Consider the following 23,834-nt stretch of genomic DNA (forward strand, 5'->3'; position numbering starts at 1 on the left):
GTTTGTGACATGAAAAGTACTTCTACTAGAGGTGGTAAAAAATATTTTGTCACATTTATTGATGACTATAGTAAATATTGGTATGTATATTTATTACATAGTAAAGATGAGACTTTAGATGTTTTTATAATATATAAGGCAGAAGTTGAAAATCAACTTGGAAAGAAATTAAAGGTGCTAAGATCAGATAGAGGTGGTGACTATGAATCATCGTTTCTTTCTGAGTTCTGTGAAGTTCATGGTATAATCCATCAAATCACAACACCTTATACACCATAACAAAATGGTGTAGCTGAAACAAAAAATCGAACATTAAAAGACATGGTTAATTGCATGCTAAATAGTTCGGGATTACCCCATAATTTGTGGGGGGAAGCTTTGCTTAATGTAAATTTAATATTGAATAGAATTCCACATTATGAAGTGTGGAATGGGAAGCAACCCTCTTACAAAATCCTGAAAGTATGGAGGTGTTTAGCAAAGGTACAATTGCCTTTACCAAAAGGACTAAACTTGGACCTAAAACTATTGATTGTGTCTTTATAGGCTATGCTTTGCATAGTGCAGCCTCTAGATTCCTAGTTATTAAATCAGAAATTCCTAATATTAATAACAACACAATTATGGAATCTATTGAAATTGAATTCTTTGAGAATATATTTCCTTTTAAAGAAGAAAGACACAATGATAGTGGTACCAAAAGGTATTATGAGGCAAGTTCTTTGAAAGGTCAAGATGATTAGGAAACTGAATTTGAACCTAGAAGAAGCAAAAGAGTCAAGAAAACTAGCTCTTTTGGACTAGATTTTGTAACCTACATGTTACAAGATGAGCCTCAAACCTTGGATGAAGCTATGTCTTCATCTAACGCTCCATATTGGAAAGAAGTTATCAATAGTGAAATAGAATCCATTATGCAAAATAACATGTGGGTATTGGTGAACTTACCTCCGGGAAGTAAACCAATTGGATGCAAATGGATCTTCAAAAGAAAATTGAAGGCTGATGGCATTATTTATAAATATAAGGCTCGCTTAGTAGCCAAAGATATAGTCAAAAAGAGGGGTTAGATTTCTTTAATACCTACTCCCCGGTGACGAGAATCACGTCTATAAGGATGTTGATTGCTGTTGCAGCTTTACATAATTTAGAAATTCACCAAATGGATGTAAAGACTGTATTCTTAAATGGAGACTTAGAATAAGAAATCTATCTAGAACAACCTAAAGGGTTTGTTGTAAAGGGACATGAAAAGAAAGTTTATAAACTGCTAAAGTCTCTTTATGAGCTGAAACAAGCACCCAAACAATGGCATGAGAAATTTGATCACACGATGTTATCAAATGGGTTTAAGATAAATGAGTGTGATAAATGTGTTTATGTTAAAAATTTAAATCACGAATGTGTCATTGTGTGCTTGTATGTAGATGATATGTTGATAGTGGGTACTAATAGAAATATCATAGAATTTACAAAGAAGATGTTGAATTCTAATTTTGACATGAAAGACCTTGGTCTTGTCGATGTCATTCCTAGAATTCAAATAATCAGAAATTCTGAAGGATATGTGCTTTCTCAGACACACTATATAGAAAAAGTATTAAGAAAATATGGTCATTATGAGAGTAAGCCAACAGTTACTCAATTTGATCCAAATTCTAAGTTGAAGAAGAATAATGATGAAGGTGCATCTCTTCTAGAATACTCAAGAGTCATTGGAAGTCTAATGTACATAATAAATTGTACAAGACCTGATATTGCCTACTCAGTAGGTAGATTAGCAAGATACACGAGCAATCCTGGACATGATTATTGGGTTGCACTAGTCAGGGTATTCAGATATTTAAAGTACACACTTGACTTTGGATTATTCTATACAAGGTACCCACCTGTACTGGAAGGATTTAGTGATGCTAATTGGATATATGATAGCTCAGAGACTAAATCAACCAGTGGGTATGTCTTTACCTTAGGTGGTGTTGCTGTGTCATGAAAGTCTTCAAAACAGACGTGTATAGCACGATCTACAATGGAATCAGAGTTTATAACTCTTGATAAAGCAGGTGAAGAAGCAAAATGGCTTCGACATTTCCTTGAAGACATTCCATTGTGGCCAAAGCTTGTAAATGCTATATGTATATATTGTGACATTAGCTGCTTCGATGAGAGCTAAGAATATTGTCTACAATGGAAAGTCAAGACATATAAGGCATAAGCAAAATACAATAAGGCAACTGCTCAACACTTATAACAACAAAGCATAGGATGTGAATAATGAAGAATGGGTTTCCTTTTGCCCACCCACCCATTAGTGATGAGCAAGTATCAAAATATTTTTCTTGCTTGATAAAAGATATGTAATGACTTTGATGACAAAAGTTGGCTAAGAGAATTCTCTCTATTTGAAGCAAAGGTTGTTAGTTCGAGAGGTATGTAGCTACTTTTCCTTTTTTTTTTTTTTTTGTTTATAATTTTCATATTCCATTCATTTAAAATCCTCATTGCCTTGCTTAAAACATAACTTTTGCCTCATTTTATAGGTTCTGACTGATGTTTTACATTTGATATAATTTTGATGATGAAAAACAATTGTATTTTGATGATGAAATAAAGTTATGAGATTTCAATGTTAAAGAATTTTATGATTCAAAATATTCTTTTTCATGTTATCATTTATCGTTTCAGTTTTTATAAAAAGAATAGTCGACTATGTGTTTATGTTCTGTTGACTATGTTTGTGGATAGTCGACTATGCGGTTTAGTGCTGTCGACTATGTCTGAAAATAGTCGATTATGCTGATTTGATCTGTCGATTATTTAAGGCTTCTGTCGACTATTTTTGCATCTGTCGACTATCAAGTAAGGATAGTCGACTATGGCTTTTTATCTGTCGACTATTTTTGTTCATAAAATTTAAAATTTTCTTCACATTTTTGCAATAGTCGACTGTGCATATGTATCTGTCGACTATGGGATTTTTGTGTTATAAGATAGTCGACTATGCGTTTTTGTCTGTCGACTATGTTCTGTTTTATTTGTAAAAATAGTTAACTATGCATTTTTTTTTGTCGACTATATCTTTTACAAAAAGCTTCCAACGACTAGTTTTTCAACTCCAACGGTCACAAACGGCTACATTTCTCTTCAATCTTTTGGGAAGCCTATAAATACAAGTCATGGATGATCAAGAGAAGCCTAATGGATGGAAAGGAAATTATTTGAGCTTACATCGTATACACATTTGTATTTATATTGACTGTGCTTTAATTTTCTCTCTTCAAGGCTTTGATCTTCACTTGTATTATTTCATTCAAGCCTTGTATCATTTTCAAGAGACATTGTAACTAAGAGATTCATCTCTTAGATTCTCTCCAATTGTATACTTCTTGTTTTTCCTAGCTTGTGTAGCTAGAGGGCCTACTTGGTTTAAGTAAGAGGTTGTATTTCCTAGCTTGTGTAGCTAGAAGGCATACTTGTGTAAGTATGAGGTTTTAGTGAATTGGTTTAAAATCCTTAGTGGGAGCTAAGGTAGTGGATTAGGCTTGGTTTAAGCCGAACCACTACAAATCCTTTGTCTCATCTATTCTTCTTACTTTACATTTGTCATTTTATACGTTCTATGTTTTAAATCACTAAAACCTCAATTGGGTCAAAAAGTTTTCAAGTTCTATCAAGATTTTTAAAATATCCAATTCATCCCCTCTCTTGGTGTGTGCCATAGCACCTCCCGTTCTAACAATTAGTATCAGAGCCTTGTTCCCACTATTTTTCATTGGTTTAACAACCTAGGGAAAAAGATCTTGTCAAATGGCACATATTTTTGGCTCATCAATAGTTGAGGGTCAAAGTACCACTCGTCCACCTTTCTTTAATGGTACTAACTTTACTTTTTGGAAAACAAAAATGCTCATCTATCTTATGTAGGATACAAGCCTTGTGCAAGTGATTAAGAAAGGGGTTACGTTGGCCAATATGGAAAATATGGAGACTTGGACAGTAAAGGAAAGAAGAGATATGGAGATAAATGCAAGAGCCATGAACACTTTGTTTTGTGCTCTTTGTGTCGAAGAGTTTAACGGAGTCTCAGCATGCAAAACGGCCAAGGAGATTTGGGACAAATTAGAGGTCACTCATGAAGGCACCAGTCAAGTCAAGGAATCAAAGGTAAATCTACTAATTCATGAGTATGAACTTTTTTCTATGAAATCTTGGGAACCTATTAATGAGATGTTTACTAGGTTTAATAATATTGTCACAAATTTAGAGGCCTTAGGTAAAACATTTACAAATGGAGAAAGAGTTAGAAAAATTCTAAGAAGTTTACCTAGATCGTGGGAATCCAAAGTCATTGCCATAACAGAAGCTAAAGACTTAGATAACTTATCTTTTGATGATTTGCTTGGATCTCTCATGACTCACGAGATCATGTTGAAGAGAGATAATGATGGGATAAATAGAGATAAGAATCTTCTGTTCAAAGTTTCACACTCATCTAGTGATGATGATGATGATGAAGATGAAGATGATGATGATGGTGATTTGATGATAATTACTAGGAAATTCAAAAAGTTTCTTAGTAGAAAAATGTTGAAAGAATTGGAAAGAAGAAACCTAAGGAAGAAGAAAGATAAGCTTGAGGGGGAGAAATATAGAAATGCAATTAAATGTTATGGATGTCAAAAGTATGGGCATATCATATCCGAGTGTCCATCATTTAAGAGGTATGGAAAGAAGTTCAAGAAGAAAACATATGATTCATCCTCTAGTGGCAAATCTCAAGTGGAGGAAGTGGTCAACCTATGTCTTATGACCAACATAGAAGAGAATCCTTCCCATTCTAGTGATTTAATTTTAAGTTTTACTCTTGATGAATTGCATGATGCATTCAATGATTTGATGAATGAATTTGAAAATATCAGTATGAAAAACAATGTCTTAAAGAAGAAATTAAAAACTTTAGATAAAGAATTAAGCTTATTGAAAGAAGAAAAAAATTCTTGGAATAATGAGAAGAAAATGTTGAAAGCTCAAAATGATGAACTTCAAGAGAAACATAAATATTTAAAATTATCTCTTGAAAAAGCCGACAAAGAGAAAAAGGAATTGAAAAATGCTCTTGAGATTCAAAGAAAATATTTTCATAAAAGAAGAAAAAGGCAAAGTGGCTTTGTGAAAAGAAAACAAAATTTTGCCTCACATTCTAAAATCACTTGTCATTATTGTGGTCAATGTGGGCATTATGTAAACAAATACTTTATAAGAAACCATCCTACAAGATATAAACAAATATGGGTTCCAAAAGGAATTTTCAATGCTAACTATGGTGACCCCAAAGTGGTTTGGGCACCAAAAGCTTGTGGATGATTTATCTTTGCAGGTTACTTGTCATTCAAATGAAATTCAAGGAAAAATCTTTATGAATGAATCAAGCATGAAGAAAAGAGGAAGTGAACAAGAAGATCATTCCTCATTCTACCAACCAAGAGTAAGAGAGTTTGCTAAATTTAATCTTAGTGGTATATTTTCTATCCCTAAACTCTCTGTGTTTATAAGTTTTGATGATCTTGAGTTATAAGTGTGGCTTTATGATTTTGTTGAAAACTTATATTGGTTTCTAAAATTAAGGAGGAGAATAAATCTTTTTGATATGTGTTATTAAGGGGGAGTTTGTAAAAATTTATCTTTTCTCACATGTCTCTTACCCCATTGATGTTTTGCCCAATCCTCTCTTAATCTTGTGTTAAAATTCTTTCAAATATATTCTTTTTGATTTATGACAAAAAGGGGGAGACTTTTGGGTATTTCATAAAATGTTTTGTCATCATCAAAAAGGGGGAGATTGATGTTTTACATTTGATATAATTTTGATGATGAAAAACAATTGTTTTTTGATGATGAAATAAAGTTATGAGATTTCAATGTTAAAGAATTTTATGATTCAAAATATTCTTTTTCATGTTATCATTTATCGTTTCAGTTTTTATAAAAAGAATAGTCGACTATGTGTTTATGTTCTGTTGACTATGTTTGTGGATAGTCGACTATGTGGTTTAGTGCTGTCGACTATGTCTGAAAATAGTCGACTATGCTGATTTGATCTGTCGATTATTTAAGGCTTCTGTTGACTATTTTTGCATCTGTCGACTATCAAGTAAGGATAGTCGACTATGGCTTTTTATCTGTCGACTATTTTTATTTATAAAATTCAAAATTTTCTTCACGTTTTTGCAATAGTCGACTGTGCATATGTATCTGTCGACTATGGGATTTTTGTGTTATAAGATAGTCGACTATGCGTTTTTGTCTGTCGACTATGTTTTGTTTTATTTGTAAAAATAGTCAACTATGCATTTTCTTTTGTCGACTATATCTTTTACAGAAAGCTTCCAACGGCTAGTTTTTCAACTCCAACGGTCACAAACGGCTACATTTCTCTTCAATCTTTTGGGAAGCCTATAAATACAAGTCATGGATGATCAAGAGAAGCCTAATGGATGGAAAGGAAATTATTTGAGTTTACATCGTATACACATTTGTATTTATATTGACTGTGCTTTAATTTTCTCTCTTCAAGGCTTTGATCTTCACTTGTGTTATTTCATTCAAGCCTTGCATCATTTTCGAGAGACATTGTAACTAAGAGATTCATCTCTTAGATTCTCTCCAATTGTATACTTCTTGTTTTTCCTAGCTTGTGTAGCTAGAGAGCCTACTTGGTTTAAGTAGGAGGTTGTATTTCTTAGCTTGTGTAGCTAGAAGGCCTACTTGTGTAAGTATGAGATTTTAGTGAATTGGTTTAAAATCCTTAGTGGGAGTTAAGGTAGTGGATTAGGCTTGGTTTAAGCCGAACCACTATAAATCCTTTGTCTCATTTATTCTTCTTCCTTTACATTTGTCATTTTATATGTTCTATGTTTTAAATCACTAAAACCTCAATTGGGTCAAAAAATTTTCAAGTTCTATCAAAATTTTTAAAATATCCAATTCACCCCCCTCTTAGTGTGTGCCATAGCACCTCCCGTTCTAACAATGACTATATCACACTTACATTTTCCCTATTGTCTTTCCTTTCCTTTAATTCTTTCAAAAAGGATCGACCCCCTAAGAATTCATTCCATTAAACTAATAAACACAATTTCATACTTAGAGATTGAAATTTCTACTTGACCCACAGAGGACAAACTAAAGAAGCTTCACATTCAAAACAAATGAAAGACTTAAGACAAAAAGAAACAACTTCCCTGAGATTAGAAGCCAATACAAAATACACATCTTCTTCCTCAAAGCATACTAGTGCCCAATTGAAGCACAACTCAAGTGAAATTATGGACCATTTTGAGGAAAACAACACAAAAGCTAAAACAACCAAGAAAATCAAAAGAATTGACAAAAGCTTCAAAACCACTTCCTTTGTCAATGTCCATTTTTTAATGAAAAGAAATATTATGAACACTACAAGAAGTCCAATTGAAACAACAGAATTGATCCTTGGGGATCCACTTTTCCGCGAAGAAGGAACCATCATTAAAGCTAGTCCTAGTGTCTTTCTCCCGAATGTCTAAATTCTCCTAAAGTCGATGCCTGCTTAATCAAAATTTCTTGGTGAAACTATTGTGGTTGCACAAATATCGAGAAAGAAACCAAGAAGCAACCATCCGAAAAACAACTCTTTAATAGAAAAAGGATTAAAACTTAACCACCCTATCATTATCTACCATCAACCACCACTAGTTTTCCCTTCAAAAGAAAACCCTACTATTGTTGCGTGGGAATTCGTTGTTATGATATGCTTACTTCTTTTCCCCACCATGTAAATTCAATGTCTTCCTTGTTTTATAAATTTATCATAGTTTGCAAATATAATATTTGCTAAGCTACCGAGGTCAATCAAGGTTTGCTTGATATTAAAATTGGCAATGATAACAATAGCAACAATCGCATCTGTATGTAGTAAACTTTTACCTTCCAAATCTTGATTAGAGAATGCAATAGCTGAAATGGACTCATAATGAGATTTTTTCGTTGAAATTTGGTAAAGCTCTCCTCCTGCTATATCATTATGCCTACTCGTGTGAAAGTTAGGCCTAAAGTCGCTTAAAATCGTATTGATCGTTGCAGTCAAACCTTGTTGATTCGGTTTTCCCCTTATAAAAGAAAAGGAAGCCACATTTTTTTTTCTAATTTTTCTAAATCAAAATCATTCAATCAATCAGCGTGCTTTTGATTTGGATTATAAGGCTTGTAATCCAATAGTTGATGATCCTTCATGTCGTAATCTTCTAGTTATACCTCAAGGCTCCTGAATTATAAGGTTGTTTATTTTCTAGCGCATATCGCATTCTCTACCAATTGATGAATTTCCCTATTTAAATCTATGTAGTTTTCTATGATATGGCTTGTTCTTTTATGAAACTTATAGTGGAGTTGTGGGTTCATTGATTTCTTTCTCCATTCTCTCATTTCTTCAACTATTTGAATCTCAAGTAAGTCGCATGTTCTTTGATTGTCAAATCTTTGAATCAGTTTAAATTTTTGAAAATCAGGGCATCTCCTTACAACATTCTCTTTTTCATACTTCAACGAAGGATTTTGCATATTTTCTCTCCTTATGATTTCTCTCTATTTTTCTTCTCCATAAACTAATCCTTCACATCTATGTATCCTTGTATCTTGGAGTACAATTCCAGAAGGCTCTTTGGAGCTTTTTGCAAAAGGTTGGGAAGGAGCCTCAAATTTAGAATTCCATCCATCAAGGAAGCTATAGCTACATTTTCATCCACATTGTTAACTTCTATCATAGTCTTTTAAACCCATTTAACATAAGAACGAAACGACTCACCATTTTCTTGCTTCACACAGAGCAAACTGGTATACAATCTTTTCATCCTCCAATGACTCCAAACCTTCCTATAAACTTCTCGGCTTATTATTTAAAGTGTGACATACTTCCCAATTTCAAATTGTTAAACCAGTATTTAGCATTTTCACTCAAAGTTTGAGGAAATCCTTTGTAGAAGACTGCCTTCATTGACCTTTGATAATTCATTGTCAATTAGTAATATGAGCTACTAGATCATCTAACCCAAAAGAGGAAAATTGAAACTAAAGGGAAGTTGACCTCTCAAAATATTGTTAGAAAAAGACTATCATAAAATAAGAACAAAGATCTTTTGATTCCTCTTGAAACTTTTCTCCCATAGTTTTAGTCAACCTATGCAATCGCTCTTGATCAATAACAATGTCTAAATGCCTCACTTTTCCTTCCTCAAATATTTTTTTCTTCTTGATAGGATGCTTCTCTTCATTGGTGTTGAAGTTCCTTGTCAATACAATCTTTGCGACAATGATGATGTCTTTTTCAATCACAATCATCTCTAGACTTACTTCTATGTCAACACTTTTCTTTCTCTGAATCTTGTTGATGTTGCTAATTTCTCATTTTTTTGAGATTCTTCCATTAGAATCTCTTTATCTATATGGTTTCTATTTCAATCAAAGTGTCTTATTCCTTTCCTAATCTAAATTTTTAGCTTTGCTTTCTCATTGTAATATCTTAGATCAACAAGCAATTCATCTTGCATCTTCTTCATAAACTTTAGAGATATGCATTTTTGAGACTCGCTCTTGTAATGTGAGTCTCCATTGAAAGAACTAATTCTTTTTCCAACTTGTTTTTTAATTTTCTTCTTTCTTCCAATTTATCCATCATTCTCTCAATTTTGCTTGGTAACACCTAGAAAACTTAATTTCTACATTTCATTTTTAGAATTCCCCATTATTCAAGTGTTAAATTAATGGAGTATAAAATATTGAGACTCTCTTTAGAGCGAGATGGTGACAGATAAGTTGGTGACCTTTTCTCTTTATGGAGTATAAAATATTGAGACTCTCTTTAGAGCGAGATCGTGACAGATAAGTTGGTGACCTTTTCTCTTTTTACCGGTGAGTATTTAATCTTTGCATAATTTCACTATTATCCTCTACCACTTTTTTATGTGTTAGCCTAATGCTACCTTCTTCTCCTTTCCCACATCATACTTAAAATTTTATGTGTGTCAAAATTAAATATTAAAAGTTAGTGCACAAATAGTATTATTAATAAAAAAATTAAACGATAATACTAGGCTAATACTTGTTTTGGCACTCACGAAATTAACAGTACTTTTTCAAAGAATTAACAACATTTCTTCACAAATTACCAATTACTTTTTAAAAATTATAAATACTTTTGCATAATAAAAAAGGTTTTTAAAAAAATTATAAATATGTTTTACACATAGTAAAATTATTTTTAATTTTTAAAAAATAGTTAATAATTTAAAAAAAGTATTGTTAATTTCTTAAAAAATATTATTAATTAATTTTTTTTCATAAATTATTAACTACCTTTTAAAAATTATAAACACGTTTATATAATAAAAATTGTTTATTTTTTAAAATTATAAGTATTTTTTACACATAGAAAAAGATATTTTTAATTTTTTAAAAATAGTTAATAACTTAAAAAGAAGTATTGTTAAATTTTTAAATTTTTTTATTAATTTATGAATATAAAAAAAGTAAGTGAAATTTAAAACAACCTGAAAATAGCAAAAAATTATTACACACAATGATTCTAAGTAGGGAACTCACGCAAAACGTCGTCGTTCTGACCCCCTCAGCCCCTCTTTATTCGATTCAGGGGATCGAAGATCGATCGATATGTGAAGTGGTCTGTTCACGGTTGGGAATTTAGGGCAGAGTCGAGAGCTTTTCTGAAGGAGAGGAGGGAAGATGGTGAAAGTGTCAACTTTCTTCGCTATGTCGCTGGGCGCTTTCCTCTTCTGGCAGTCCATGGACAAGCTCCATGTCTGGATTGCTCTTCGCCAGGATGAAAAGGTCTCTCTCTCTCTCTCTCTCTCTCTCTCTCTCTCTCTCTATTATTATCCATAAATGCACTGTTAATGATGATGCAAATCAGATTTAGATTGTAGTGTTCGGCTGATTGGTTCATTTTGATTTCACGGATGATCGATCTGATTGCTTCTATTGACGTTTGACGACTGGACGCCCCGAAAAGCGATTGCTCAATGGTTCTCCAAATTCTGATTCACTTTGGTTTAGATATGTGTTGAGAGAGATCTCCACCATTGGAATATTGTGGTCTATGTTTGGAGCTGGGATACTTGGAAGGAACAAGGACGGCAAAGCAAAAAAAAAAAAAAAGGAAAATAAAGAAGCACGGTTTGGAAGAAAATTTTGCCCTCTTTCCATCTTGATTCCTTGATTCCTAACATGGGGATCTCTCTTACTCTCTCTCCATAAGCCAAAGGGAAATTACATTTTTTCTCTTCATTTTTCCTTTCCTTATTTTTTTCAACAAGTTTCAAACTTCCAAGGCCAAATCTATTTGCTTTTTCTGGTTGTGTCTAGAAAGATAGACGAAACAACTAGATGTTTGTCAAAAGAGACTTCACTTTAAGTTTCATTATCCATGAAAAGAGCATACATAATTGGCTATGTTTTGAACTTGGATCTGATTGATGGAAAAGGATAGCAATTTTGAAGCAAATTCAATGTCAGTTCATTTATCTTTTTAGTTGACTTAGAAAATGAGTGGATATTTCTAAGCAAATCATCATTTGGTGTAATTTCCATTAAAAAGTCACATGTAAGTTTTTGTTTTTTCTTTTTATTATACTTTCCCTTGGAGGAAGCCTAGTCCAAAAATTGGCATTAATATAGTGAGTCGGATGTCTGCATAGTATTTTGCGGTGTTAAGAACTATCATGCATGAAATTGAGCCATGTGCTCCTTTTGAGCTGACTTAGCAGTGGAATTCTGTTATCAATTGGTAAAATGATTTTACTTTATGTTTTTTTCTTTCTACTTTTTATTTAACCTTGATGCTATTTATTACTGAAGAATCAATAATCTCACACTTTTGGCCTGTTAACTTCTGAAATATACAATGAACATTTTAAGGATGCAAGGACAAGTGTTGCAAGAGTGGTGAGTGGTTTCTTATTTTGAATGTTTGCAGCAAGAAAGAATGGAAAGAGAGGCCGAGATACGGAGGGTTAGAGGAGAACTGTTGCAGCAACAAGCAAAGCAAGAAGATTCTCTAGCATAAAATTCATGTCACAATGCGAGTAGCATTTTCCTGTGAACTTTCATTATCATTGCTGTTTCTTCTTGCATTGTTTTTGTCAAGTTGACAGAGTTTTCATAACATATGACCTGTGTATTAAACTGATGAATTTGTAATATCACGGGCAAAAATCTGCATTGTTCTTCCTTTCTACGTTACTTTTCTCTGGAGACGGCAAATGGGACATGCCTTTGTGTCTAAAATACAACTTATGCATCTTGGTTGATCTCTGTCTGCGTGCGTGTGTGCACCTATTTATGCACGGAGGCATGCAGGGGCATCCACTAATTGTAGGGTTAATAGGTGTAGTTAATAGCATCAATTATAAACTGAAACTGAAAGCTTTACTTTGAACTTGCTAAATCTGATGTCAGTTTTACATACCTAGATTATTTTTGGAAATTCATTAACTCTTTTATTTGTTAGGATGGACGTGTGAGCTTTAGTGTAAAAAAAAAAAAAAAGGATAGACATATGAACACATTTAATCGCTAGTTGGTTTCATTGATTTAAAGCTGTGGAATGAGCTTGGATTTGCAAAATAGAATGAGCTTATGACCCTTCCTTGACCCCTTCAGGCATGAATTGCCAAGCCACTTTGTTTCCTTGTACTTTCTTAGTTGTATGACTGTCTAACTATTGTTGGGAGTATGTTACATTGGCCTTTTCTTGATCTTCAACATGTTCATTTTGCGTGTACTAAAAATTACACCATCTTCTTTGTATTTCTTTTCTGAATTGGGAATGTTCAGTTTTTTGTTCCTCTGGATCACCATGCCTCAGTTGGGAGTATGGTAGACAAGTCATTTTCCAGACCGTAAGTTGCTAATTTCATCTAGTTGTTTTCTTTGGCATTACCTGGTTGAGGAAAAAGAAAGATAAGAAATGTGTTGTAGGACCTCTCAAGGATGTGGAAAACATTCTATTAGATCGAAGACTAAGATTTCTATCCTTTTTGTATAATTTATAATTGGTTCTTGTGGGGCCTTGAGTTATCACTGAACTGTTGTAGAGATTTTGGGTAATCATAAGGAGGGATATGGTTTAAGACCCCCAAATCCCTCCCCCCGGCGGATGGGTGCTCTACTTAACCATTTAGTATGTAAAATGTGTTTGCACGTACTAACAACAATATATCAAGCTTTAATTTGATTATGTAGAGTTGGTAACATGAATTTTGGCTTGCCATTCGGCAATCATTTTGGTATTTTAACTTTTTGATGCTAGATTTATGTCTCGAGGTTAGCTTAGCTCCTTTTCTTGAATTTTAGGCAAAGGAAAAACTTCAAATCATGGCCTGAAAGTGGTTCTGGGAGTTAATTGGCGTGACAGGACAGGGCTGCTTATGGGTCCAGATGGGCTTGGGAATTGATTCAAGCCAATATAATCGAGTCAGTTTGCTTTTCCTTCTTCTTCTTCTTCCCCCCTTTTTAATGTGGTTTGATCCCGGTTTTAGTTTCTGGACTTGGGGTTAGGGTTAGACTTCCAAGTTTATGAACCCAATTCAACCCAAGTTATATAAGTAATATTACAACGCGACAATTTATTGACATATGCTTGAGTGATCCTTGGTTTTGCTTGTGCTTGCTGTTCTTTTTCAAGATTTATCTCAAAACGAGTTTTATAAATTCTAATGCTTCGATGTGTCACGGGTTTTGGATTATAAAATTGTGATATGATCGTCTAGATTTTGAAATGAAAATTGAATTTAATCACCCGACTTTAATTGGGGTATGTTGATTTGTGATTGAATCGATATTGAACTAAAATTTTAGGCTTGATAATGATTAACTTGTCTTTGAATTTATATAAAAACCAAAATCTATTTGCCAAGAACTCAATGATGCACTACACTGCAAGGACGAGTTTTTATTATGTGCAGCGAGTTTGCTACCCCTCTTGCCATATTCCCCCCACTTGACATTTTCAATTGGATTACAGATTAAGACAAAAATAACCTAAAACGGTAAACACATTGTTCATCTTCGATTAAAGCTACGGACATCCTCTTGCTTTCTTCATGTGTTCTGTTGAGAATGAATCTTCTGTTTTGATCTTACTGTTATTACTTGCTTATGTCTGCTGGAACTCCATCTTTTGTCTGTATCCTTTCGCCATTGCTTGCTTCATGGCTGTTCAATTTCTCTGCTTAAATAAATCCAACAATATCTATCTTGTAGACTTAACAATAGTTTTAAGTTGGTTCTGATATTATTTATGATATTACAAATCTTCAATCAAAAATATTAATTCACAGATTTAAGATTTTTTGAGTAGGCTGATAGCATAGGATTTGCCATACCATAGTTGCAAAAAATTAATTACATCCTTATCTAAAGGGTAATGCAAATTAGTATGTGACATATTAAGATTTTAGAGTTATTTTAGCGTATCTTAATATATATTAAAATAGCAAAGTTTATGCTCACAGTTTCTCGTCAAAAACTTGCTTCTAAAATTTACATTAAATTTGCATGGGTTTTTTAATGCTATTAATTAATTAAAGATAAATATTTTCTGTTATATCTTTTCATTAATTAATCTTTTAATTAATCAAAAATAAATATTATTTTTGAGAAATATGAATAGATAACTTAAATTATTAATTAAGTCACAAAAAATCGTTTATTTGTATAAAATCTTATCTTTTCTTTATATATAATATAATAAATGATTTTACTTTAATAATTAATTAATCACTACATTTAATTTAATGTAAATATTTAATGATTTGTTGTTTCAATGTAATAGCTTTTTGTGTATAAATAAGAAATTTATGTAAATATTTTTCATTTTATATAATGTTGTGCAATTTAGTAAAAATATTTTTAAAGTAATTTTTTAAAATATGAACGTTAAAGGTTTAAGTCGTGAGACTTTGAGAGATTTCATGCTTTGAAGATAAGTCAAAAACTTATAACATTGTCATTGATATGATTTTCATGGATGGATATGTTTTTTTTTCTTATAAATTTATTGTTAATTATTTATATAGATTTTGCCATCAAATTTATAAGGTGGAAGGATTCACGTAACAATCAAGCATTAGTTGGTTTGGTTTTTCAAAATATTGATTTGTTAATGACTATTATATTTTATGTCTAATTTTATACTTATATATAACAAAATAAAATATAAGACTACAAGTCACAAGTATAAGTTAAATTTAATATTAAATACTACTGTTGTAGATGCTATGGATGAAAATTTTCTAATACAAAATTTTATCTTTAAGTCATTTGTTAATATTTTGAGTGTAGTTGAACTTGACGAATAGGAATTATTTGGTAAGTATAAAGTTAATTATGAAATTATTTATGCCTTTATAACTAATATTTTTTTTTTTAATTTTATTAAAGATATAATTGAAGAGGTCATTGGCAAAAACAATGCTAAATGCCAAGAATCTTGTGGAAGGACGAGCGAGAAAATGTGACAACTTACTTAATATGTTAATTATTTTTTAGCATGTTAAATGGCGGCACATTGAATTAAAGGTGTTCTTTATTAGCATATTGAAAAAAATTATATTTATCGATTATGCTATTATTTAAAATAATGAATTTAATTTTTTATTTTAAATTTTTAAATCTATTTTAATTACACATTTCGTACATTGCACGGGTTTAACGCTAGTATATAAAAAGAATAATTGACTACTATTTGTCACAATTTAAGAATTAATTGTGTTTAGTTCATTATATTGTTTTTAGAGAAGTACTAAAAAATCTAGGAATTTTTTATAACATATTTTTTGAGGTAGTGTTCGATAAAATGAGTAAGGTAAACTTGTATAAAATTAGAATGTTTTCAGGATCAAGATATGGAATGATTAAAATAAGGTTGAAAAATATTTTAATTTTTTTATTAAATTATTTATTAAATTTTTTGAAATATATATATTAGAGAATATATGTGCCATTTTTTTTTTTATCTGTAAAATTCAACATATGCTTATGGAGAGGGAAAGAGATAAGTATATTTAGAAAATACTAGATTCAAATTTACATGATTTTTTTAAATTTATTAAATAAATTTAACAAATACATTGAAAATAAGAAATTTGAAATGCCTTTCCTACCTTACCTTTTTCAATTTATATATCTTGGTTAACAATCATTACTTTATAAAAAAAAATTTGAGAAATGCATTGTCTAGTTAGGGTTTAGTAAATTTTAGTTATGTTGTAGTAAATTTTAATATTTAGTAGTTAATTTTTTATTTTTAATATTTAATATTTATTAGATTAATTAAATGTAGCACTTAAATTGTCAAGTTGTTCCTAATTTAAGGGTGTTCAAGACTAGACTGGATTGACCCTAATTTAAAGTGGATCAAAATTGGAATTGATAAAAGTTTTAGACGGAGGAAGACCGAACCGAGTGATAGCGGTTTTAGATAGGACCAAACCAAGCCCTACTAAATCTATATGTATATACAACATGCTGTATTGTTGTATGATGTATGCAAATACAATACTATATGCTATTGCAACATATTATTTTTACAATGTACAACAATACATATTGTTATATTTATACATATTGCTGCATTTTTATGTACTGCATTTGTATAGATATAACAGTATATATCATTGAGTAGTAATGCTAGATGTATACAGTGATGAATTCAATTTTCAGTTTAAGGCAAGAACTAAATCAAATTTTTAAGGCATAATCTGATAGTCCTAACGAGTCTGCTCCGTCATTATCAGAGTGTTATTTTGTTATCAAAACTTAGGACCATCAAATATCTCGATTTAACTCCTTCATCGTATTCTGGAGTTAGTAGGTGTCGACGTTCAGAATTAGTTGACCGTGATTCGTAAGTCCACTGTGAGAAAATTAGCACATAAATGTCAAGAGGAGGAACAAATGCAAAGACAAAATGACAAATAAGATAATACGCATGTGAGTTTTTACGTGGTTCAGTCAGAACGATACCTACTCCATGACTGTTCTCTGGTTATTCTGACAGAGTAATAGTATTGTATTTCTTCTCTCCCCCTCCAATGATATTTTGGCTTTCTATTTATAGTGAGGGGTGTTTACCATTATATAAAATTCGTGAAATGGAAGAATAATAACAAGAGGGACAAAGGGTTCTCATCAATCCTATAAAAATGGGAGTGGGGCTTCGTGTTATTGGGAATTTGGTTTGCTTTAGATAAATTTGATGGGTCCCAGCCTTCGATTATTCTGTGATTTTGTTGTTATGCGAGTTGAAGGGTTATGCAAGCGAGTTGGAAGTATCGCTGGGAGCTCTTGATTTCGTGGTTTGAGATTGTGTTTTAGCGAGGTATGATTTTACTCTAGTGAATTTGACCTTGAGCCTATTGGGTTTTGAGCGATTGAGCCGGTCTGTTCGGTCATGTCTAGCCTATAAAAAGTAATGCGAGAAATATTCATAACAATATGTGAGAGTACTTGTGATGGGACGTTACTTAAAAAAAAAAAAATTAATTTTTTCAAACTGGAGTTATACAATCTTAAATCACATCAGATTTTTCGATCTGTAATCTAATTTTGTAATCTAAATTAAAATTTAAACACCTTTACTTGCGCGTTTAACAATGAGGTGACTTTTCCAAGGTGACATTTACCATAGTGTGTATATGGTGTGCAAAAATAATAGAATAATATTATAATTGAACACATATGATATGCTAATGAAACTTTTTAATTATTTAATTTATAGATTTTTTTGGGGAAGAACAACCACTACTTGAATCTTATTATGCCCACGTGGCTTCGCTCTAAAACGAGGATGTCCAGAAATGAAGCTAATAAAATTAGAATAACCATAATATATAATTATATCTTAATGATATATAATTTTGACGATGCTGTTTTCACAAGAAAATCTAAAGAGTTTGGGATCGGACTGAACTTTGTTCATATTATTATTTTATTTGAAAAGGGTGATTATCCTTCTTCACCCAGTTAAATGAGGCCATATCCCTAATTTTTCACCTAAAATGATGAAATGAGTGATGCTTAATTAGTACGTTGAAATATCATATTATTTGTATTGAATAAAATAATTTTTTCTCAATACAGATAAATTAAAAAGGGATATGAATTCTTTTCGTATTAGATAAGATAACGTTTGCTCGATATAGATAAACTCAAAGGGGGGCCTGAATCTTCCTCCCTCACTCTTATATGTTTGAGTCGGACACGGATAACAAATCATCTCTATAATTAATATATGTATATTTAATTTTATTTTTTAATTAATATCTATAGATAATATATTTTCTCTCAAAAAGATTATTTGTAAGAAAGACAAGTTATCGTACAAATTAACTTGTAATTGTAATTTAAAAATAAAAAGAATATAAAAAAGTAATTTACAATCATAATTTATACAAGCATTATTATAATTTTATATGAACATTAAAAAAAAAAAAATCATTTTCTCATTGCTAGCTAGTCACTATATTCTCTTTCTCGTCCTCTTGTAACCTCAAAGCGCCTCTATCTCTCTCCCTCTGGCATCGAAACTTCTGCCGTCTGGACATAAGTTTCATATTCTCCTTACTTGCCGGGCCGGGAAATGAAGGTCCCGTCGTGGCTGTCAACGTGCTCCGCCACCATCTGCGTCTCTACAGCCGACACAGCCACCCCACCACCACTGGGAACTCCGCCGCCGAAACACCTCTTTTCCGATACGAGCAGCGGCTCAGATTTCCCGCCCAGCTCGGGAGACACCAGCTACAGCAGCCTACAAAGCAACCTCTCCCTCCAAACACTCCCTTCCGTCCCTTCCCTCCAAAAAGTCTCGCCCGAAACCTTCACCTCAGCAATCCACCGCCGCCTCGCCGCCCTCAAGCCCCGCCCTCTCCCGGTCGGCTGTCTCGCCGTCCACAACCTCCTCCTTTATGCGGCCTCCGGCAACGAAATCAACGTCTTCGATACAAACAACTATACGTTGCTCGATTCGTTTAACGGCAAGGATTCTTCTTCTGGGTCCGTCAAGTCGATCAGTTTCTGTAAAGGAAGAGTATTCACTGCGCATCAGGACTGTAAAATCCGGGTCTGGGAAAAAACAGCTGCTAAAAGGCACAAACTCGTCGCTACTCTTCCCACGGCGGCCGACATTCTCCGACGCTTTATTTTTCCGAAGAACTATGTTCAGGTAATGTAACATAACTCCTTATTATTATTTTTTTAAATTTCTACATTAATTAACTCCTTAAATTTATATTTGATCGATATAAACCTTTTAAATAAAATCCAATTTAATTGTAAATAGGGGAAATGATTCCATTAGACTTGTAGTCAAATATATAGACACCCTGATTGAGTTGTTTCAAGACACAGACGATTTTCAATTTTGCCCATGTAAAAACTGTTTAGTTAGTAGGAAGTGTTTGTAGTTTTTAAGGTATAAAATTATGAATTTTATGGATTATTTTCTTGTATGAGATGCCAAATAGCATCAACATCAAACCATGTTAAATTTTCATATTCTATTTTGGTTTAGTTTTTGTGCATGATTTGTGTGATTTTATGCCAACGAGGGGTATAAGAATTACCTTTACAGGTAAGACGACACAAAAAACAGCTTTGGATCGAACACCAAGACACTGTTTCTGGGCTCGCCGTGAATGACAATTTGGTTTGTTCAATTTCATGGGACAAGAGCTTGAAGATCTGGAAAGTGTCCGACTTTCATTGTACACAGTCGCTAAAAGCTCATGACGATGCGATAAATGCGGTTGTTGTGTCGGCCGACGGGACAATCTACACAGGCTCGGCAGATCGTCGGATTAAAATCTGGGGACTAAACAGCGACGGAAAGCACGGGTTGATAGCTACGTTGGAGAAGCATAAATCCGCCGTTAATGCTCTGGCGCTAAACAACGACGGATCTATTTTGTTTTCCGGTGCTTGCGATCGGTCCATACTGGTGTGGGAGAGAGAGGACAGTGCGGCTTACATGGCAGTCGCCGGCGCCCTGAGGGGCCACTCCAAGGCTATACTCTGCTTAATCAACGTCTCCGACTTGTTATTCAGTGGGTCGGCGGACCGGACGGTCAGGATTTGGCAGCGAAGCCTTGACGGACGGTATAGTTGTTTGAGTGTTCTAGACGGACACGAAAACCCAGTGAAGTCCTTAGCGGCGATTGGTGAATCCGCCCGTGAAGGTTTGAAGGTGTTCAGTGGAAGCTTTGATGGCGAGATTAAAGCGTGGCAGATCGTTCTTTCGAATCTCAATAGCCCATTATGTTCTAGTCTACAATTGGATTAATGAACCAAGAACAAATTAAGAGCAAAATTTTGTATTATATTTATACACACATATATCTTCTTTTTTTTTTTCGTTGGAAGCATGAACAAAGAAGAGAAGAAGCCTCACAGATTTGTTTTTTGGTTACAGATTTATACTAATTATTGTGTTCTTTTTTCTGAACTTAATATATATAGCCACTGGATTTTTGTGATTCAAATTTACTTAGAAAGCCTTTGTTGATGGTATAGTAGTGTTGCTTTGTAGTAGTTAATGATAAATAATGTTGGTAAATCTTAAATATCTAATTTAATTCTTGTGTAAGCCTCAATGACTCCTCCAATAGATCTCGTGTAATCTTATCTTATGGAAAAAAAAGATATACTATTCTATCAACATTTTTTTCATCTACTTTCTAATTTTACAACCAACCTTTGTTGAAAGGGCGTGTCTTCTCTTTTTAAATAACATTTGTTAAAATAAGTAAGATAAGATTGTATTAAAATATTTTATCCATAAGGTCTAAAATAATATATCTAAAGAGGGAGAGATAAATTTATTTGAAGAATTTAAAATAAGAAGTCACATAATTTTTTTTAAGATAAATTTAATAAATACAATAGAAAGTACTTTTGTTCGTAATACTTTCTATATCTCACTTTTTTCGATCTATATATTAATTAACAAACACTATCTTAATACAAAAAGAGTTAAAAAGAACAAATTTCTAGAGACATTTGTATGCTGAAAGGGTATGCCAAGTCTCCTTGTTGGCTCGGTAAAGTTAGTAGCTAGTGGCAACATTATTAACTTTTATTACCTTTAAACCAAACTTAGTTTTGAATGAATATTTTCTTATTAAGGGTGACAATATCATTAGTCTTTTACCTCTACATTCAGAATAATCTTGTGACAAATAATCAACTGAACCCTAAACTCAAAGAAAAATTGGTCACATGAAATTCGAACACAAGAACTATCTATCCCCAATTGGCACTTAAAATTTAATGCCACATAAGTCAGCACCCTGAGGATAGATTGAGTCCCCTTTTACAAATTAATTAGGTCTTGTGTGATCAGATACAACTTGCACAATGCCAGTGGTAAACTGGGTCGCTGTTTCAGCTGGAGTTATCGATCGGGCCATGTGCTCGATAGTCAATTCCAAGACGACTCGAAAAAAGAAAGAAATTAAAGAAAGGAATCATGGACGAAAACATCGAATCCGGCCGGCAACCAAATTATCTATAAAATTAAAATAGGTGGCGAATGAGCCCCTAACTTGTCCCTTTTTGAAGACACAATTACTAGACTGAAACTATAACCTGCTATTAGTTAATATCATTAATTTACTGCCATTCCTTTTAACTTGTACTCCTATTAAGAGTTTAATATTGATTAATTAATGTCAACCCAATCAGAAACAAAGATCAACAGATAATTAATTACCATATATAGTTGTTCCTTTCTTTTGCTTTTGAAAGTTCTAAAAATCAATGATATAAATACATAAGACCCAAGGGCATGAAGACAAAGAAAAGCTTTATCTATATCTATCCCCTCAGATTGGCTCGTAATTAATCCGCTTTTCAGTTTAAGTTAAATATTCTAATTAAACCATATCTTGCGCCAGTGTAAATTTTGTAATAATCAACGTACAGACAAATATTGTTCATCGTATATTAAGCCAGGATTACAGATATCCCTTTGAATTTATCATTCAAGCGAAAGCAATGGCGGGCACACTTTCCCTTCGTCTAAATGACAAGGGCAAACTAGCAAAGCAGTGATTGAATTAATTTATATTATTTAATCCAGCTATATCTGAAAGAGAACCACCTAAACCTTGATATCCGGCCTCTTTAATTAAGTCTCATGAGCATGAGGGAAAGCTTTCCAACAGGCAACAGCTTTGTGATTCATGTGTAGGAAAATTATATTCCAAAAGCATGAACCGGGGCTAGTGATGACTGATGATGAGTTGGTTTGTTTCTTTTGAAAGAAAAAAACAAAAGCAGAATGAATATTATTACACAGATAAGGTGTGAGAAGACAGCAAGGAGGATAGAACTTGGAAAAGGCACAAACTCTGAGGTCCTCCACCCTTATCTGAGACAGGAGGAGAACACTTTTTGGAAGCAACTTGGCAAGTAGTTCCCCTTGAAAAGGAAAGAAAATGAAAATTTATATATATTTATAATAAGAATGTTGGGCCAGGTGAGGAAGATAATGTAATTTTAATCAGCAGTTGCAGCCACAGCTTATGCAACAAATCGGCCAACTGCTCTCCATCTCTTCCAATTCCACAATGACTTGTCATAATTGATGATAAAAGAGAGGGTTACTTATTCTTACTTAGTCAGGCTCTTCTTAAGATGTTGATTTGCTTTTGAATCGACGTGTTATTATGTTGTTCGTGTTAAATAATATAACATTTACTTAATGCGGGCAAATTGAGAGGGGGACGTGTTCCCATGGGAGTGGGGGTGGGACCCACACACCCACTCTTGCAAGCCCGCATCACGTGGATAACATAACATAGCTATTTTGGGGGTGATGTGAGTTAAAAATTGTAACACCCCAATTCTCGGGAGCGTTAACGTAACGTAAGATTCCGGGGATAAATTTTTTTCAAACAAAAATCCAACACAAAAACCATTCCCCGAAGATCCCGTTACACCTTCTCAGTATATCAACTATGAACCATTAATAAACCAAGACAGGTTCACCAACACAAATGCGGAAGCTAGATCGAAACCTCAACATGTCATAACCAAAACCACTTTATTTATATATAAAGTTGCACCAACGTTTACATGACGTTTTCAAAAGTAAATAACATAACAGAAAAGACATAATGTAAACTATCCGCTAATCGCCGTCACTCCTCGACGATTCCTTTCCCTTTTGCACCGCTGCCTTCACCTGGAACGTTTGAATATTCTAGGGACAAAGTCCAAATTAGATGATGAATCATCTAAGTGAGAGTTCAAAACACATTTTTCATGAATAATGCAAGACATGAAATAAACCAATATACCCGGTAAGCCCTAGCTCAAGAGAATTCCCACGCGCTTAACCCTACCATGGGGAAAGAGCAATCTCTCTAAAAGCTATGCCACCACACCGACTCGACGACACGACGACGCGACGCGATTCTAGCTTAAATGGGGCTGCCAACGCATCTCACCAGAATACGTTCCCACCTTAAGCATCCAGGAACCACCATACAATCCCAACTCCAAAATTTCACATGGACCACCTAGTCGTCCTAGTGCAACTTCCCTGGCCAAACGGCCTGGCACGGAAATCAAGGCGGCTATCCTGACATGCACACCTAGCATCAGATACCCCTATTATTCCGTCACGCCCTTGGAGAATTACGGCTACACTATCCAGACAACATCCTAGGCTGACATCCCACATGAACAACACAGTATGGACCACCTAGTCGTCCTAGTGCAACTTC

General features: G+C 33.3%; 2 protein-coding genes across 2 annotated transcripts; both read left to right on the plus strand.

Annotated features, from left to right (window-relative positions):
- The first annotated feature begins 10,694 nt into the window (after window positions 1-10,694).
- LOC127809186 (uncharacterized) lies at window positions 10,695-12,283 on the plus strand. The gene is made up of 2 exons (XM_052347937.1): window positions 10,695-10,878; window positions 12,023-12,283. Exons 1-2 carry the CDS (start codon window positions 10,774-10,776, stop codon window positions 12,110-12,112), a joined length of 195 nt encoding a protein of 64 aa, XP_052203897.1. The 5' UTR covers window positions 10,695-10,773; the 3' UTR covers window positions 12,113-12,283.
- A 6,295-nt stretch (window positions 12,284-18,578) lies between these two features.
- Window positions 18,579-20,590, plus strand: LOC127810122 (protein JINGUBANG-like). Its single transcript, XM_052349394.1, has 2 exons — window positions 18,579-19,270; window positions 19,679-20,590. The coding sequence occupies exons 1-2, from the start codon at window positions 18,689-18,691 to the stop codon at window positions 20,384-20,386; spliced, it is 1,290 nt and encodes a 429-aa protein (XP_052205354.1). The 5' UTR covers window positions 18,579-18,688; the 3' UTR covers window positions 20,387-20,590.
- The last annotated feature ends 3,244 nt before the right edge of the window (window positions 20,591-23,834 follow it).

This window comes from Diospyros lotus, chromosome 9, assembly GCF_014633365.1.
Source record: "Diospyros lotus cultivar Yz01 chromosome 9, ASM1463336v1, whole genome shotgun sequence".
NCBI lineage: Eukaryota > Viridiplantae > Streptophyta > Magnoliopsida > Ericales > Ebenaceae > Diospyros > Diospyros lotus.

What these genes read in the sequence shown, in the direction of transcription:
- LOC127810122 (XM_052349394.1), top strand. Translation starts at nt 18,689, where the DNA reads ATGAAGGTCCCGTCGTGGCTGTCAACGTGCTCCGCCACCATCTGCGTC. An exon ending in TTCCGAAGAACTATGTTCAG is followed by an intron (nt 19,271 to 19,678) that starts GTAATGTAACAT and finishes TTACCTTTACAG; the next exon opens with GTAAGACGACACAAAAAACA.
- LOC127809186 (XM_052347937.1), top strand. Translation starts at nt 10,774, where the DNA reads ATGGTGAAAGTGTCAACTTTCTTCGCTATGTCGCTGGGCGCTTTCCTC. An exon ending in CTCTTCGCCAGGATGAAAAG is followed by an intron (nt 10,879 to 12,022) that starts GTCTCTCTCTCT and finishes GAATGTTTGCAG; the next exon opens with CAAGAAAGAATGGAAAGAGA.